General features: G+C 41.7%; 1 protein-coding gene across 1 annotated transcript in view; it reads right to left on the bottom strand.

Moving 5' to 3' along the window:
• Positions 1–17,853, bottom strand: part of LOC121857199 (lysoplasmalogenase-like protein TMEM86A) — a 28,396-nt gene extending 10,543 nt beyond the window's left edge. Inside the window, exon 1 of the mRNA XM_042353140.1 lies at positions 17,741–17,853. Within this exon, the coding sequence (XP_042209074.1) occupies positions 17,741–17,761 (21 nt within the window). The 5' untranslated portion in view covers positions 17,762–17,853. The remainder of the gene's footprint in view (positions 1–17,740) is intronic.
• Positions 17,854–18,829: the final 976 nt, after the last annotated feature.

Here is an 18,829-nt window from a genome sequence, read left to right as displayed (position 1 = left end):
GTTAAAATTCGCCGTGTGTGTGGCCATTAAACTCGGTCGAAGGTTCAAGAAGTCCTCACTATACTATCAGATTAGATTCCTAGGGGTTAGGTTAGGTGAGTAATATCTTGGTCATAACTCGGCAAGATACAAGTCAGTTATCTTATTTCAGGCGGCAGTGTGTCTAGGCTTGCAATAGTCGACTCCAGGACCCCGATGAAGCACTTATTGTTGCTATAGTCATTAGTTATTGAAAGTATTGTATTGCAGAGTACTATTATTATTATTATTGTACAACTGAATTAAATGTAGTAATGTATTATACTTATATTACGTTATTATTATTATTATTATTATTATTATTAGTGAACATTAACGATCTTTTGTTTGCCTTAGACATCTTTTCATTCATGAGCGGCGACTTTGTGAAATGAAAACAGTGTACAATGATAGCGGCTTCCTCTTGTTTATCATATCTACAAGCAACACTTCCCAAGTTTTCCGTCGAGAAGGCCAAGAAGCGGCATGTTAACTCTCACTACGAAAAGTTTCACGAGAATGTTGTGAGGTTTACGTTGTGCTGCATCTGGTATGTGAGTGTCATCGGAAGAGAGGAGGATATGAGGGTTTATCAAGGGTGTTCAGTGGTTTTTTTTTCAATGACATGTGATTATACCCTGACAGTGACATAATTATACAATAGGTTACAGTTCACACAGTTGTATTTATCGTATTTTTCTTTACCGTTTGTATTCGTGGCAAAGAAAAATAAATATTCTATTGTTATTATATATCTTTTCATTTTTTTTCTCATTAAGGAGAATCTTATTTTTTTTCTCAACAGTATATTATAACACGTCTATAATAACACGTCTATAACACGTCTATAATACGTATCCGCTTAATTAAGACTCCTGTCATTTACGTCGCCGGAGATAATTTTGTTACACCCGGGTAATTTGTTGGCACCTACTAATTGGACCTGATTAAAGGTATAATCTTTTTTAATACTTTTTGATAATTTAGATTAATTTATTACCTACAAATTCAAAATAATTATCATGCACTTGTTTTTATTTTTGTTGCCTTAGGTGTGAGTACAGGCGATACAGGTGTAATAGAAAACACCTGCTAGCTGGACAGGTGGTTTGTATACACCTGACGAAGAAATAAAATGATGTGGTTGGAGGTTTTTTAAGTAATTGACCGAGAACTGTGTCTATTATTCCGGTCAGGTAACATTAACCACAAGTAACTTTAACTTAATCCCAAGTAACATGAATTTAATTAACTTTAACCTAGCCAAAGTGAGTGTAACCTGACACATTTAATTCAAGTAACTCTACCTCACCGAATCTGCATGTTTGGGGAGTCTACAATGGTGCAGGTATTCGCCCTTTAAAGATTTCACGACCTAGGGTGGGGGTGAGGGGGACCTTTAAATCTGTGGAAGGCACCTACATTGATCAATTATCCCTTAAGGTGTTACTGACAGGTGTGCAATGCCAGGTGTAGTGTTGCAGGTGTGGAATTATGCAGGTGTACGGTGGAGAACGTCGTGGCCTTGAGTTCTGGATTCACCATAAAGGGCTGCACCTAAGCATAGTGTCGGGGTCTGTGTATATACCACCCCACCCTCTTCTGGCTACCCACCCCGCTTCTGCCACTAAATATAAGACACTTTGGTGTATATATACGTCAGTTGAGTTGTTCCCTACCCCCCCCCCTTTTTTAATCCCCCATTTCAAAACTTGTTCTACGGACGTCTACTCCGAGTTGCCACGTAAACCTTTCTAAAGCTCAGACGTCCAGACCTTGCACTTGCTGCTTGCCAGACACCAAGCGGGTATATGCTTTAGTCGAGATGCCAGTTATCGTTTTTCTCTCCGTGAGGTTTGGTCAAGGGTGTCGTATGTCTGCCTGTATGTCTGTCAGTGTGGTCAAGGGTGTCGTGTGTCTGTCAGTGTACAGTATATTTACACTTGTCTTACAGTGGTTGAATAGAGTTGAAAGTTACGTCATCACTTAAAGTTGTGGAAGTCAAGAATCAAGTTCATTGTTGCTTTAAATTACAGTATACATGTAATTCTGAGGGAGGATCTTTGCTTAATTTCATGTCTGGTGAAGTCATACCTATTGTACACACTCACGCATTAATCTTTCTCTGTTTCGTGTAATTTTATTGCTTATCAGCCACGCCCCTTTAACCTTCATCTCGCCTCTGGTTCGGCATTAACTTGTAGAGTATAGACACCAGCTTGATAAAAATAACCCAACAAAAGGTACCTTAAAAAAAAATTATAACATTTGAATAATAACAATAACACGACGAACAATGAAGAACAACTAATAACGATAATAATAGTCATGAACTACACAATGACTGCCTGACACGGAAGTAAGCCGGTCAACACCACAGCCTGGGTCACACCAGATCAGTCAACACCACACCCTGGGTCACACCAGATCAGTCAACACCACACCCTGAGTCACATATCACCTGTGCTGTATACCGCTACACACACACACACACACACACACACTGTACAATCAATTTTCTGCCTTTTCTGACCTGACTGACGATATTTTGTACCCAGGTGGGACTTTTTATACCGAGTGGGGTTTAATTCTATTCTTAAGAGACCTTTTAGTGCGTATATAATCATTATAAACTAAAACACATTAATAAACATTTAGAATCAGACACAAAAATATTAACTTCAACATTATAAACATTTAGAATCTACCAGTAAATATATATTAAACTTCAAGGCTTTCATCTTTCTTTTAAGTCGGAAAGGAGGAGGAGGAGGTAGGAGGAGGAGGCAAGCAGGGGGCACGACGTAGAAGGAGGAGGAGGCAGGAGGTAGGAGGAGGTAGGCGGAGGAGGAGGAAGGAGGAAAAGGAGGAGGCGGAGGAGGAAGGAGGAAAAGGAGGAGGCAGTACAAGGAGGAGCAGGAGGTAGGAGGGAAAGCCTGGACTTAGAGGAAAACTTTCGTAAACGAGTTATCAGCGCCTTGATATCCGGTATAAGAGGCGGGGTAAGTAAGAGCCGTCATCCCCCCCTCCCAGATTTGACAAGATTATGTTCCTTCGTTAATGGAAAGGGGGTGATTGATCTTACCGTCTATCCCTTCCCTGTTCCATCTATCCCTTCCCGTCACTGTTCCTCTCCTGTCACATCCACCCCTTCCCGTCACCCCCACCATTCCTATCTTTCCCTTCATATCGTCCCCACGTCCCATCCCTTCCATTACCTCTTCCCCTTCCCATTAAATCGACTCTCCCATCTCTATCCTGTCAACTCCTAATGCCACTTCTCATCATCCCCCCCCTCCTTCCCCTCCCACCATGCCCCTATCTTAATCTTCCCCGTCAGAGGTAAACTTTACGGCCAAGTTAACCAATTCTAGGGGAAAAAATTGCTCGAGTTCTTGGAAGTTCAGGGAAATCAGGGAAATTTTTCTCGTCAACTAGCCAATGAAATCACAGTCCAAGATCGATGACGACATTCAATTTATCAGAGAGAGAGAGAGAGAGAGAGAGAGAGCCTTGACATTGTTGTTAGTTATTTACCCTGTGGTGGTCCGCTTATTTCCGGCGTGGCAACTGGTCAAACAGCCTCTAGTATACAGGTGAAGATGGCGCAAGGAGGGAGGGGTGGAGAGAGTGAGGGAGAGAGGGAGGGAGGGAGGGAGGGGTGGAGAGAGGAAGAGAGGGAGGGAAGGGAAGGGAACGAGAGAGGTGGGGAAGAGAAGGAGGATGTTTGCCTCAACTCTGCCAGGGAATGTTTGGGCTCGTCTAGATATAATAATTTTTACAACTTTGGCCCCCATGATCTTTCTCACCAAGGATGGACCATGCAAGACGGTCGACAATCTGCTTCTCGTCTTGGAGGGGATATTGGTACTTGTATGTCTGTATGTGTGTTAGATATGTGGGGGGTTATGTTGTTGAGGAGGGAGGTATGTTGTTGGGAGGGAGGTATGTTGTTTTTGAGGAGGGAAGAGGGGGTGTGTGGGGGGAGGGGAGGCTATGTTGCTGAGGAGGGGAGAGAGGGGAGTATGTTGTTGCTGAGAAGTGGAGGGAGGGGGGGGGCTATGTTGAGTATGTTGTTTTTGTTAAATATATCCACCTGTTGTTGCTGTAAGGTTCAGGTATGTGGTGCGTCAGTAGGAGCTGTGGCCCACCTATGTTGGCTACCTCGTGTAAACAGTTGTTGTTTTGGTGTTTTGATTTTTTCTTGAGTACCTTTTTCCATTTACTGTCGTGTTTTTTCTCTTTTATTTGTTTTTTTTTCTAAAGTATGATATCGTTTTAATTATTTCTTGATGTCTTTAGTCGTTTATTTCTGCCATTTAGTCATTTCTCTATATTTATTTTGTGTTGTGTATTTTTTTTTCTATCTCAATATTTTCACTCTACTTTTCACCCATCCACCTCTCTCTCTCTCTCTCTCTCAAGGTTCGCGCGAAAGTTTCCTGGTAATTGAGGGTGACGTTCGAGTCTTCCCTCATTACTCGCGCTAATTTCACCCTTAACCTAGCCGGGGACATAGACTCGGCTATTTACAGACATCCTCACAATTATTTTACTTGTATGTAGAAAAAATTTAACTTACTAGTCTCTGAGAATATGGGCTCAGGTTGCTATGGATTTCTGAAATTACATACATCGTTACAACTTTCCCCGTATTGCTAGATTAATAGTTCAACAGGTAGTCAACACAGGTGTAATATACAGTTAATTAGACTATGTACAGTATACATTCTTTTAACTAGTGTGGTATAGTATCAGTAAAATTATATCTCGGTTTGGTATAAAAGTTGCAATGAAACTTATACTGAATCTTCCCGCGTTTTATTTTCCCTATGTGAGGTGAAGCACATGAACGCCCAGGCCCCTTGAGATTGAAGCAGATGTGTTTCCGCATTCAGACTGAGCTTACCGGCTGGCTGGAAGTGTCCTGCCTAGCGCGTCACCTCTCACTCACTCAGGCTGCCAGCTGTTGAACCACCTCTTTATTCTAAGCTTTTTGAACTACCTGTGGGCTCTTAAGCTTTTTTAACTACCTGTGGACTCTCTAAGGTTTTGCGCTACCTGTGGACTCTTAAGCTTTTTGAACTACCTGTGGACTCTTAAGCTTTTTGAACTACCTGTGGACTCTTAAGCTTTTTGAACTACCTGTGGACTCTTAAGCTTTTTGCGGTTACTCATCACTGGCTTTTAAGATACGTGGAGGATTATAATTATCTTGGTTATGGTGACGTGTATTTGTCTGTCTGTCTGTTTATCCGTCCCAGGCAGATTAAATTACAAAGGGTCAAATGTTGGTGGTGTAATCTCAACCTAACCTAATCTACCAGCATCACCATCGTTAACACCACTACCACAACCACCACTAACACTACCACCATTATATTCTCTCACAACACCATCCTTGACTACCACCACCAACCTAACTTCAGTCATAGCTTCTAGGGTTACTCACAACACTCCCACACCAGCCTACCCTAACCTACCCTCCCTCGCACATATGAATCTGGGTCATAATAACATCAGTGACGAGTATAACCTTACTACGTGTTTTTGGCTGTTAGTCAACCCAGTGCCCTCCTTGACTGACCGACCGACAACGTTTTGGAATGTTTTTTTCCATGCGAGTTTTTTTTCCCCCTTTGTGATTATTTCCGTGTGTTTGTCTCGTCGTGTCTTTGATGTTAAATACCCCCCAGTGTCCATAGTTTCTTTAATTTTTTGTTGTTGTTTTGCTGCTCGGTTAGGTTAAGTTAGGTTAGGTTCTGGATCCTTGGGGGGGGGTAAATACTTAACAAATCTATTATTCTTATAGACACTATATCCAGGTAAAGTTACTAAGACACCGCTCACCTGTTGTCCAGTCACTGCAATTAAAACGTAAAATCAGACTTAAGAGATGAAAGGAGGTTGTATCTAAGAGTATAATTCTGGCAAGAGGAGACACACACATTCTCTCCATTACTCGAGGCTCTGAGACTACTGCGCCATTTATAACGAGAGAGACGGGTTAAAATTTATCCCTTTTTCGCGTTTCTCTGTTTCTGTTGAGTTTTAAGTCTGTGGGTGTGTGGGGAGGTGTGGAGTGGGTGGTGTGGAGTGGGTGGTGTGGGGTGGTGGGTTGGGTGGTGGTGTGGGGGGGTGGTGGGTTGGGAAATGTGGGGAGTGGGAGGAGGCAGATGCGACAATGTGGGGCTTCGTTGTCTGGGGCTTAGCTGTCGTCTCTCTCTCTCTCTCTCTCTCTCAGGAATAGCCATACATACAAGATAATTTTACACTATGGTCGTAATTACCTCATTAAAACTCTTACTTAATTATGTCTCCTACACCCATTATGGTAAGTCGGTCGTGTATACAATATAACATGGTAGAGAGGGAGTGAGCGTGTCTGAGGTGGATGGCGTCACTAACTTTTGGTAAATGGATAATATTTACTGTTTTTTTTTCCTATTGGACAAGAAAAAATCCCACTAGACGAGTCATATTATAAAATCCCACGTAGTATTACCTTTGTCACTGCTGCACCTCCCACGCAATACGTTTTTCCCCACTAGTACCTCCCTAGTATTGCGTTTTTTCCTACTCCACCTCCCTCGTAAATACCAGAACAAAACTTTTCCCTGTGGTGTGTGTAGTAACTGCTATCGTCACGTCATGCTTGTCAGGGAAGTCACCGTCTTCCCCTGGTGTTGAGTCCAGCAGTGTCGAGTTTGATCACGAGGGATTTTGTCCTCGTGTGGTGAGATGACTTGATAGTGAGGAAGGGGTGGGTAGTATTGATGTGTTGGTGGTGGTAAGGAGTAGTATCGATGTCTTTCTTAGGATGATGTACTGTATCACGCGGGTAATATCGATGTTATGGACTATTAAAGGGAGTAATATTAGTGTGGTGTTAATACTAAAGGGATTGTACACAGTAGTAGAGACCAGATAAGTTGTGAACGAGGAGACGACAGCCCAGTGATCTTCTCAACTATTACGAGATTGGTTGGTTGGTTGGTTGGTTGCGTGAGTTGCAGACGAGTTTGGGGATCTTAGATCGTATTAGGTTTGAGGCAAAGCTTTTAAGATAAATTACTTCTGTCAAACCAGAGGCAGTGGCGTGATAGTCCCGTGAAAAGGGTTATTAAGTTCCAAGAGAATTCCATAAATGTTGTCGTTTCTAAAATTGTTTCTGATAAATGTTCAGCTGCGATGGAGGAGTCGATTACCCACGGGATCGACTGTACTTGAGGCGATATTGTGACGTACGAGTATATCTAGTGTATAGGTGTGGGAGCTACCCCTATCTAATTTAAGTCCTGACTAGACTTAACTGGGAGGTGTCAGACCATTAACACAGACTGAGGCCTCTACACTGGTATACTGTACTGGTCCACGAATACACAGACCACAGGAGGTGATGAATGTTTCCTATCTTAACGTGTCCTTGGTGATGGATGCGTCAGGCTCACGTGTGGCGGCGTATAGACCAGTGTACTGTACTAGACTCGCCAGTACAGTTATCTCCCCAAACACAATCCAAGAAGAGTGATACATAATCTATTACTTGAATGTAGAATTTTATAATAACATAGCTAGTTAATATACCATCATTATCCAGGTTTATCTGTGTTTTTACGAATGCAATGCTAATTTTTTTTTTACCCTGTATGAATAAATTCTAAGTAAGGTCATGGAGTTATAGTGAGGATAGTGAAGTCAAGGATAGACATAAAGTAACATCCTTGGCAGTGGGTCATGGTTGTGTGTTGAGAGCAGCAGGTGTATAATCTTCACTATCAATGTCACTCGTTTGTTAATTTTTACTCCTATTGGCATCCCGAGACGCTGGCATATAACCAACTGTACTCTGTTGTGTTGTGTAGGAACGTCAAGGTTAGGTTAGGTTAGGTTAGGTTAGGTTAGGTTAATAAGGGTTTGTGTAGGGCGGGTTATGGCCAGTGTGGGATGTGTATAAGAGGGCTTAACCTAACCTAACCAAACCAAAACAAACCTAACCAAAACTAACCAACCCTCACGAATTACAATATGATCATAAGTCTACTGTATACTCTTGGTTGCTTAGTGTGGAGAGAAAATTTACAACATGCAGTCTATCGTCGTCTTGTACCACTGTTGATACTGACGCCACCAACAGTACAGTTATATTATATATGAGTTGGCACTGGGACCTGACACTAACAGAGAGGGGGGTTGGGAGGGGGGGTGGGAGGGAGGGGGTAATGTTACATTGTTGGGGTCATATGAAGGGACCCTTTGCTCTCACTGTAGCTTCGACTGATGGGTGGGGGGAGGAAGGGCTCTGATTTACCTGGACATCGGGACGTTCAGGTAACTAATGGAGACTCGGGTGAACTGATTAAATCCTACCTGTCATCTATTTGTTTACTGTTATCTGTAATTATCTTAAAGAGCTGTGGTGGTAAGAATGATCTATTGTTTACATTTACCGTCCCTCCATGGAACCCGCCACTAATTCGTCAGTGCGGGGAGTCGAGACAGGTGTGGTAGGGTAGTGGTCGGGTGTGGTAGGGTAGTGGTCGGGTGTGGTAGGGCAGCGGTAGGTAGTGACGAGCCTTGGGAGGTGGGAGCGGTGGCGACTGAAAGGTCACATTAATCATTCCCGGTTAGAACCTAACCTAACCTATTCCGGTATTTTCCCTCTACTCGACTGCAATGTAGCGATGGTCACAGAATTACTATCACCCCTCCTCGGTCATCCTCTTGCTGGCTGACCGACCCTTGTATTGAGTAACCTGAAGTATGGTATATCACCGCAAGATCTATTGTGGGTGAGTGTGTTATGATCGTGTGAATGATTTTATTGTTATTTCTCTTATCGTTCTATGTTCCATTTTTACACCGACATTCCCCTATCTTACAACCCCGAGGTGAAACCACTGCCCCACCCAGTTTCCTCACGAATTTTCCGTCTCTACTCTCACACCCTCGCTCTCAGAACACATCCCCCCCCCTCCCATAAAAGGTGAATTAAAGTAAACTTCCGCATCATTTAGTCCCCCAACGGTGAGAATAACGGGGTAATGTGCACCTTAACCGTGGCCATCTGTAGAGATTCGACCAAATAACACAATTAACCTGTCAGTTCTTAAGGAATTTGTAACGTGCTGGACAGATGCGTCAAAGGTGAAGCAGGGGGGGGGGGGTTAACGTAAGATTTAGTATTTCAGAAAAGAAGTTTGATCAAGTGAAAACATTTATAGGGCTACAGATCTATGATATATGGTTGGTTAATTATACCTTTCGATGTAATTATCCACAGAGTAATTGAGTCTTACCTACAGTACCACACCTTTCATACGTCTAGTCATACACAATAGTCACTTCTCTTATTGTAACTTCATTCACTATTACATGTTGACTTTTACAGTATTATTGACTTGTATTTTACTATAACCGGATTTAATTAAGTTGGGGGCCTGAATTTCTTATGAGAACGTTCTTAATATATATTTACAATTACTCGGATAAGCAAGAGTCAAGAGTCGATAATTTTCCGTTTGACCCCAATATTACCTCCTTATACGACCCCAGCTCATATAACACATTGGATCTTTACCTGTTACCTGTCTCCTCTGACTGGTAATTAGTTAAAGGTATTCAAGGTATAATTTTTTGGCCAGGTGAACAGTCGTCTTCAAGGTCAGTTTTTCCTCCCGTCTGCCTTAGGGTGTAAATACCCCCCCCCCTCCTCCTCCCTCTCTCTCTCTCATCCTGCAGGTTTGTTTTCCTCAGTCCCCTCTCCGTCAGGTAGGTCCTCAACCAACCTAGGGCGTCTTCGGCGTTACTATGAGTATTATCCTGGGACTCTACGCCATCCATATTTCTCTCGTCTTCCCCTCCTGCCCTTAAACTTCATTTTCTTCCTCTTTCTCGTGTCTCTTGGTTTCTTACTCTTTCCCTCTCTATTCTTTATTGTCCTCCTCCCACTCTTCCTTTTCTTCATGTTAAGCGTTCTTCTTTTCCTCTAATTTATATACCTCCTCCTGCTCCTCTTCACACTCTTAACTCCTCCGCTTCCTCCTCACCTTCTTCCTCCTCCTCCTCACCTTCTTCCTCCTCCTCCTCACCTTCTTCCTCCTCCTTCACCTCCTCCTCCTCCTCACCTTCCTCCTCCTCCTCACCTTCTTCCTCCTTCACCTCCTCACCTCTTCCTCCTCCTCCTTCCCCAATTTTAATTTCAGAATTAATGGCCTCAGCCCGCACATAGGAAGTGAAAATGTCAAGTGTGATGCTCGGTGTCAAGAGCACTCACAGGGGATGTTTGTTTGGTTGTCCCCAGTACAGTATTTCTGGCTCGTCTTCGGCCCCAACATCTTCAGGTTCTCATGTCCCGACAATACAATACCGCATGGAGATCTTAGATAACTACTTTTTGTAATATACGCACGCGTTAAGTATAGAATTTTAATTTGGTAGTTTAGAGGTATTGGTTGTTGTAAATATAGCAGTCTCATTATTGTGATTTGGTCGATAAGGTTCCCAAAGCAGCAGCGTAATCATTGATTGGTCTAAAAACGGCCAGTAAGCCGTATCGATTGTTCAAGAGGCAGCGGCCACCTTGTACATCTCTACTTTCTCACAGTGGGTGTTGGCTCCGTGGGGCTGTCTCGCCGGGACCGGATGAAAGTGGCCGCCAGTCCGGAAATTGCAGAGCTGCAGCTTTAGGGTTAACCACCCCCCCTGAATGTGTGTGTGTACCAAGATCACCAGACCCACTGTAGTTTCAACTGTTTTTAGGAAGATTCTCGTGACACAACCCGAGCATAATTGTGTGTGACGCCAGAGATGCAGCATCATTACAACACAGTTTTTATCTCACAATTGTAATGCTGAGTTGGCATTGTCACTCACAGCGTTGGGTGTTCACTTTGCATTATATCCCGCTAGATTTTTGTTCTTGTTCTGCTACTCGTTGACTCCAGTCTATTGTATCCACTTGATGTAGAAGCCATTTATGAGAAGACGACAAACCTTACTGTTTATTTTCAGAGAACGTGGAAGTTATATTAAAAACGGACAAATATGGGGAGAGTTGAAAGTGTGGAGGGAGGGAGGCGCGACCATAGGCATCAAGGCCGCTGGGTATATCTGACCTTGTTGGGGTGTAACGTGTCTGAGAGTTCAACTAATACAGCCAGTAGGAATAGCGTGTGGCGTAATTGTTGTAGCGACTTGGTTACATGTTTCTGGGCTAGTGGACGTAGTTGACTGGCTAGTGGACGTAGTTGAGTGGCTAGTGGACGTAGTTGACTGGCTAGTGGACGTAGTTGACTGGCTAGTGGACGTAGTTGACTAAACCACAAACACAACGTACGTGCTTGCGAGAGGATACATATAAATTTCATCTTTCTTATCAATTTAGATCTATTAGTTGATAAATATATTCATGCAGTAAAATCACCATACATGTTTACTATTGGTTTAACATATGCGGTAGAAAATCCAGGTGAATAGGTCACCATGCATATAAATAACACAGGTATGCAGTTTACGTAGACAGTGAAGGTATAGACAATTACCAACGTACCTATAGACAGTGCGGGTATACAAACAATGGTAAACAGTCCGTAAATAATGCTATCAGAAGACTATATCCGGTTAAGGAATTTATAACAATAATAAACCTATGGCTGAAGTAACTCCTGAGCTTCAGTGTGAGTTGTGTGTGTGGCTTTGTTAGGTTAGCCAGCAGCTGTGTTGTCCCGGAGGCTTGGTGCTGCCCTCTGTGTGTGTGTGTGAGACCTTGGGATGTGATCTCGATATACATGTGTGTGTGGCTTTCATAAATAAGCATATGTGGCTCTGGTTTTCTTATCTATAGCATTGAATCCCCAACATCTACATTTATCTATCCATCAGAAAAGCTACAACGAAACACTAACATCACAGAATAACAAAAAAGACGACTCACTTCACCGTAGAGCAATGTGTGTGTGTGTGGGGGGGGGGGGCTATAGGGATTAATGTCACAGCTAAATAAGTGTCAACCCCAAGCTTCACAACACTACCTACCCATTGTTACGTGATGGAGAGACTGTCAAAAGCTGTCTCTGTTGGTCTCTTTCCTCACTCCACCAAGGACGAGGACCATATTAACCCACCAGTAACTTGGTGCCATCCATTTTGTCAAGAGATTCTAAGAGTTTGTCTCTCTTACACCCGAGAGCTAGAATATATACCACAAAACCCTGTAATATATATCCTCACTAAAGGTATATATCAAGTTTTTCTCTTATGTGGATATAGACTGTAGGAAATTATATAGTTCAAGCCTCTTCCAGTCATATTGGAATGAGTGCACAGTGTGGCCGTGAGGATATACTCTCCATACACCTTCGTTACCTCCACGGTGTACTGCATGTTTAAATTGATAACACTAACCTTTTTCCCATACTTGTTATACTGCATAGAACCTGAACTTCAATGACAAAAAGAGACGCAAAATATAGTTAGAAACAACAAGTCTCGTGAAGCAAAGGACGACTAGTTTTTATCCTCAATAACTGGCAACATGACTCCCTGTACTAGCTGGTTTAGCGGGAAGCTGAGGATTGCATGGGGGGGAGGGGGGTCCTGATAAAAATAGCTCTACGCCACAGTGAACTAGCGGGAAATCTACATAAACGTCAGAGATAACTAACCGGAAGAAAAGTTACAGATCCGGGATTATCATCTTTTTCTCCCTCAAAATTCAGTTACGAGGAAGAGAAGGAGGAATGTGAGGGCCAAAATAACGGTATTAGACGCTTCGTGAGCAACGTGGCGACGGGAAACGAATGATGAAGTGAGATTTGGGATTTTTATTGACTATCCTCGTAATCTATCATACTAGCTAGTCAAGGGATGGTTACTCAGTTGTTTCCTCCTCTTGTAGCCACACACCGAACACGCGAAGCACACAAATATTATCCGTGACAAGTGAGGAAAGTTGAAAAATATTGATGGGACTCAAGGACAAACGACACAAGTTAGGTATCAAGTATCCTACCTGTGAACAGGGGGGGGGGGATGTGTTGTGAAATGAAAACGGATGAATGTTTATATTTTTACCGTTGTTGTCATTTATACTCCCTCTCTCCTGTTGGCTTCCATTCTCTCACTTGCCTTGTCAACAAAGGACTCCTCTAACCTCCCTTCCCGTTACCTCCCTACCTCCCTCTCCAATCCTCTTCCTGATCTTCTCATTCTAGTAATTTTTATTTTCTCTTTTATTACTACACCAAAGCCTATTTTTTTTAATACACATTCACCATTCTCAATTCGTTCGTCCTCTACTAGTTAAACTTAAATAAACTCAAAATGATGCGATAAATGGACCCAGTCTCTACCGGTAGCTACATTCATCCCCAGTTAAGAGGAATACTATTAAAGAACGGGGGCTTGTGAATACCGTGTCTGGCCTAATAACAGTGCAGTATATGAGCCCGTGGACGCCCTCTTCCGGAAGTATTTCAAAACGTACGACTGCCAGCATTCTGTTAGGTGACTGAGGGTGATATCAGAATTACTGTACTTTACAACAATGAATATCAGAACGTTGCCTTAGTGAGAGGAGTAGTTATAGGGGAGCAGATAGGTAGACGCTAAGGGGGGAGTAAGAGGAGAGGGGGAGGGGTTGCAAGGGGAGGAAGGAGTAATCACGATGAAGGAGGAAAAATAAACGGCATGGAGGAGAGGGTGAAAGTCGCCGTCAAGTTGTGGAAGAACTCGTTACCGCGGGAGGGAGGCGAGGGTTCCTGTAGGGAAGTCATAGTCACGGGAGGTGGCGAACAGGTTGGTTGGCCCCGCCCTGGATTCACCTGTGTTAAGTTAATATATTTAAGAGCCACGTGACCTCCATGCAACTGAGAGTAAATAACTAAACTACCTTCACGTAAACTAAGTCTCGACCCCGATACAGTGACGCAATGCTCTCGCTGTTCCATGGTTACATAATAATGACCCAGATGCATAATACATACGGCGACTATCAGCCTGATCATATATACAATAAGCTGTATGTGTAATATACTTATCAATACTGTACTCAATTAGTTAATACTGCCAGCCTGTACACCTAACCTCCCTGGCCTATACATAATACAATGACTAAACTGGTTAGCCACGCCACAGCTACAGTAATAAACACTATTAATGTATATCTACAGTACTAACACCAACATAAAAATTTGCATACATAGAAAAAAAACAACCAACGGGACCTTAGTAATAAATTATACATTACGGCAAGTCACGATAACTACTTCCACGTGCATCTAATTTCGTGGAAAAATAATCGCTGATCTTCACGCTATGTTCTTGAGTCCATTGTCACTTATAACAGCAGCAAGTGACCATCAACTCGCCTTAGGGAGATCTCAGTCAGTCACAATTGGTATTCACAAGCTGGTGATATTATGAGCAACACATTACAATTACTGAGTCCATGAGCCGGCTGAATACTACTCGTGGCTCGTGACTTTAACTTGAGTCAATCAGTAAAGTGAATGTTTATATGTTCAGTTAAGAGGCATATATTCTCCGCGCGAAGCTCTCAGAATCCGGACCCCACCAGCCTCCCTGTTGTAGAGCAGACCCTCTCAACCCTGGACCAATGACTGTAACAGGATATGGTAACTCAAGACTGCCGCGTCACCGGCCCGTACAGGGGTTCTGGCGATAAAACTTCATTATGCTTTATATGACATCCCATGACTGAAACCGCAGTTACTCATATGAATTGAATATCTCAAATAATACGTCTTATGTATCACAATTATATGATTTTTCTAACACCGTACAGATAAACGGTAAAGTCGGTAAGTGATCTCTGTCTTAAGGTCCAAGAGACTGTAAAAACTAACCTACAGCAAACAATTATCATTAAGTATTTATCTTACGTACGGTACCTGCCCCTACCGAGTGTGGGCACCATACTGATATTACCATAACCTTCCGTGGACGAGACAGAATTCAAAACACTAAAATGTACATATGGAGTATAAAGGTTTAATTAAAATATTTTCTTATCAATATTGTCATAAAAAAAGGTGTTTGCGGGTAACTACGTGTGGTTGAGCAGCCTACAGATGTACTCTCCTGCTCCAGTGTAACTAGTTGCTGTCTCTCACTTATGCTGTACATTAGGAAAAATATTCCCTCTGGTACGGAGCTGCAATCAAATGATCTGGCACCGTACCTCACAAAGCTCCCATTATATGTTCTTCAATACTAATTCTCATGGCTATATTCACACGTTGGTTGTATTTTGGTTGGCGTCGAACAGTCAAGGGATGGAAATCATAACCAATTAGTAGCGAATTAGCGGTACACAAGTGCGGCCCTCACAGTCTAAGACAGGCTCACTCCAAGTTTTAACACGTCATTGATTTTTAAAATATTCGAAATACAGGTATATTTAAGGTCATTAATTAAGACTAATTATTCGAATTTTTCAATTGTGAACCCAGATCCTTAATCATAGAGCGTGTTGGTGATTGTTTGAGGACCACAAGAAATTTTGTATGTTGGAAGACTATCGCTAAGTCATGTGTTGAGTGGTGGAGAAAGACCGTGGAGAAGTAGGTTGATGAGGGTGGAGGAGAACTGCACATCTCTGAGGAATCCTACTTGAGAGGATTCAGGAGATGCACAGGACATTGATATCTCTGACGAGGGCTTGGCAACCTGAGAGAAAGTGTGCTAAGCAGTTCTTGTACGTCTGTTCATTGTTGTGTTCAATGGAGTAGTTTATCGCCGTGTACCGTTGCTGGGTATGAGAGGGGTAGCGGGTGAAAGGTTTTAGTTGAGGCTCTTGTCACGAGGACTAGGTGAATAACGACTTGTGAATAGGATGAATTACATTAGGGTAAAGAGGTGCGGGATGGCGGTTGAGAGAGTTGAAGTGGATTCTGGGCCTTTCTACAATCTTGGTCTGTGAGCATAGAAGGTGGTTCTTTTTGGTGGTTTATTTAGCTTCGTGATAACAGAATTATTTTTGTTTTCATACAGCTGGTATTTCATTTCTGGGAGGTACTTGGTGGCTATTGGTCCTAAATGTGGAGGTTGTCACATGATTAAAACCTCCTAACACTACCTGGTGGGGGGAGGGTATTACGGTGTTCAGTCATCTAGTGAAGTATGTTAGGGTGTCTACTCAATAAGTGATCCGTGTTTTCCTTTACAGTACTGTACAGTATTTCTAAAAATCATCATAAAGAGTTGTCCCAAAGTGCATCTTATGCTTAACACATTTAAAATGGGAAATAAATTTAAACAGTACTGTACTCCTAAACAAATTCCTATTACACAAAATTATGATGGCGTGGCTTATGTGCCAGTGGACAGGACATACAACGCTTTATAAGTACAGTAACTGACTTTTATCCCTTATTAATTTTAATAATTTACATTAAAATTCTACTGATTTATGTTTGAATTTGAAGTGTTTTTCATTATTCATATACAATGTATGAAATATTTTCTCAAAAATGCAGTTTTTAGAAATTTCCGAATCATGTTACTGTATGGTACTCAGTGGGTCACAGTGCACATCACACTGATAAGAGCCAACAATAGTACAGTATAGTAATGTACAAGATAACATTATACATCTTCTATTAACATTACAAGTAACATTTAATTTTGCTTTAAAAGAATGTATGTAATGCACTTGCATAATAGTTCAATACAATATGTACATCTAGTCATAAAGACTGAAAGTTTGGTTAGGAACAATAGTGTTCAACTTAAAATTTTGGGTAAAGGTGTAGTTAATGGCTAACAGCAGCAGGAGTTTGGTGATCTTCATTATTTTTGCTATAATTTTAAGTAGTTTAGGATTTACTCTATCCCGCTTCACAATTCTCCTCCCGGCGCCATTTTTGTTATCTCGTTGAATCCCTCTTCAAGAGACGTTTCTTAAACGATGGTAAATACTTTCAAGAATTCCCACTCGCCATTGCTGTTGTATATACCAACCTTAATATTAAGTTAAGTTGTTTCACACATAAATTAACACGATAATGCATAGAACCTAATAAAACCTGACCTAACATACCCAACCTATGGTGGGTATGTTAGGTCAGGTTCTATGTATTGTCGTTTCCATTTCTGCGTTTATTAGCATGCTATTAGTGTGTAGCAAATTTTTCAACCAAATCAACAAGCAATTTCTGGTGTTTGCCATAAACTACACATTTACCAAATTTTATTTTTGTAATAACTTGTGCTACAATATAAACACCTATTATAATACCTAAAATGTCATTTATATACATAAAACATTGTACAGGTATGCATTATTACATTCGGGCGTTTTAAATTGAGAATCCACATTATCCTAGTCAATGGCAGACGCAGGATCAAGATTCAAGACAAAGCGCACATCTCTAATAACACTTAATACACGCTCTCACACTCTCCTCTCCATTGACTACACTCATCTACTATGAGAGGGGAAGGACACCATCAGAATCATCCCCTGTGCGGTGACAAGTCCTCCTGTATCCACATACGTCACCGTCACGGACAGGAGCCTAGGAACACTTGCGTCAGGAGTGAGCCAAACAGCTGATCATCCCAAACAACGACCTCATGCATCGCCTCCTTCCCACTGTACTACGTCGCAATTCACTCGGTATTATCGTAATTACACAGATGAAGTAACTAATTTTGCTTGGAAATGAACGACAGTAATTCGATTAAATTATATACTCACTACTTGCTTCGGCGTTGCCATCTTGAAGTGCGTTAATCACATAAATACACCTAACATCGAGAGCGCTACCCTGTTCCTCACTGCTCCTCCCGGGGAACTGTTTACTTCACGTCGATTCGTGGCGAGAGGAGGCAGGTCCATGACGTCACGAAACGTCACAAGATCTTAGAGCTGTGATTGGTGGACATAGCCATGAGATCAAAGAACTCGTATTGGCTCGTTATCAAGAAGTCTTCCTATGGCTGGTGTTTTCGAGTCCACTGAGCTACTGTTCGCACTATCTGTTTGTTTTTTATATAGAGATATTATAAATACAAAGTGTAGTAACAAAGTCTCGCGTCATTAAAAATGTTACTTTTAAACGTTCAAGATTTCCCGCAGGTGACGTGTCTTGTCTTCCTTCACAGCGTTTCAACTAAACCTAAACATAACTAACCTATCACATCAAACCTAACCTCACCAAACATATTTAGAACAAGCCAAACAGAACGAAACACATCCTAACCTAATCTATGAAAAATATCCTATCGTGACTAAATCTACACACAATAACCTAACTTCTATCACTGCCAAAACCTATACAGATTAAAAGAATATCTTGCATAGTTTTTTATAAATATTTTCTAGTATCATGACAGACTTATGAATGGTGATTATAGAAAATATGTACAACTAGTGAAGGACCTCAGTACATTAAAACAACTGATTATCATTCCCATAGTGATCTGATGAACCACGGTGGCGGCATAGAAATGTGCTCACATTTCTATGGGTAGCGGTGTGGCTTATCCACATAGGCCTAAACCTGGGATTTCTCATTTACAGTAGGCTTATTCGTAACATTTATTATTTTAAAATAAAGGTTTATCGTTAATATAATTGGAACTAAAATTGCACTGTGCATTGTAGGTGAACGATTGGGTGCCCGCATAACCATTTGATAAAGTACGGCATTGAAAAGTTTAATGATTTAACTTATAGCTGGGATATAGTGTGTTGTAAAGTACTGTACTGTGATGATCTTTGCTATTTCCATTTGCTTTGAGTACTCTATTCCTAACAATTCATTTTATTATTCTACCATTAACT

Source organism: Homarus americanus, unplaced genomic scaffold (genome assembly GCF_018991925.1).
Source record: "Homarus americanus isolate GMGI-L3 unplaced genomic scaffold, GMGI_Hamer_2.0 scaffold20465, whole genome shotgun sequence".
Classification (NCBI taxonomy): Eukaryota; Metazoa; Arthropoda; class Malacostraca; order Decapoda; family Nephropidae; genus Homarus; species Homarus americanus.
Note: the sequence above shows the minus strand (reverse complement) of the source record. Positions and strands in the feature narration are given on the sequence as shown.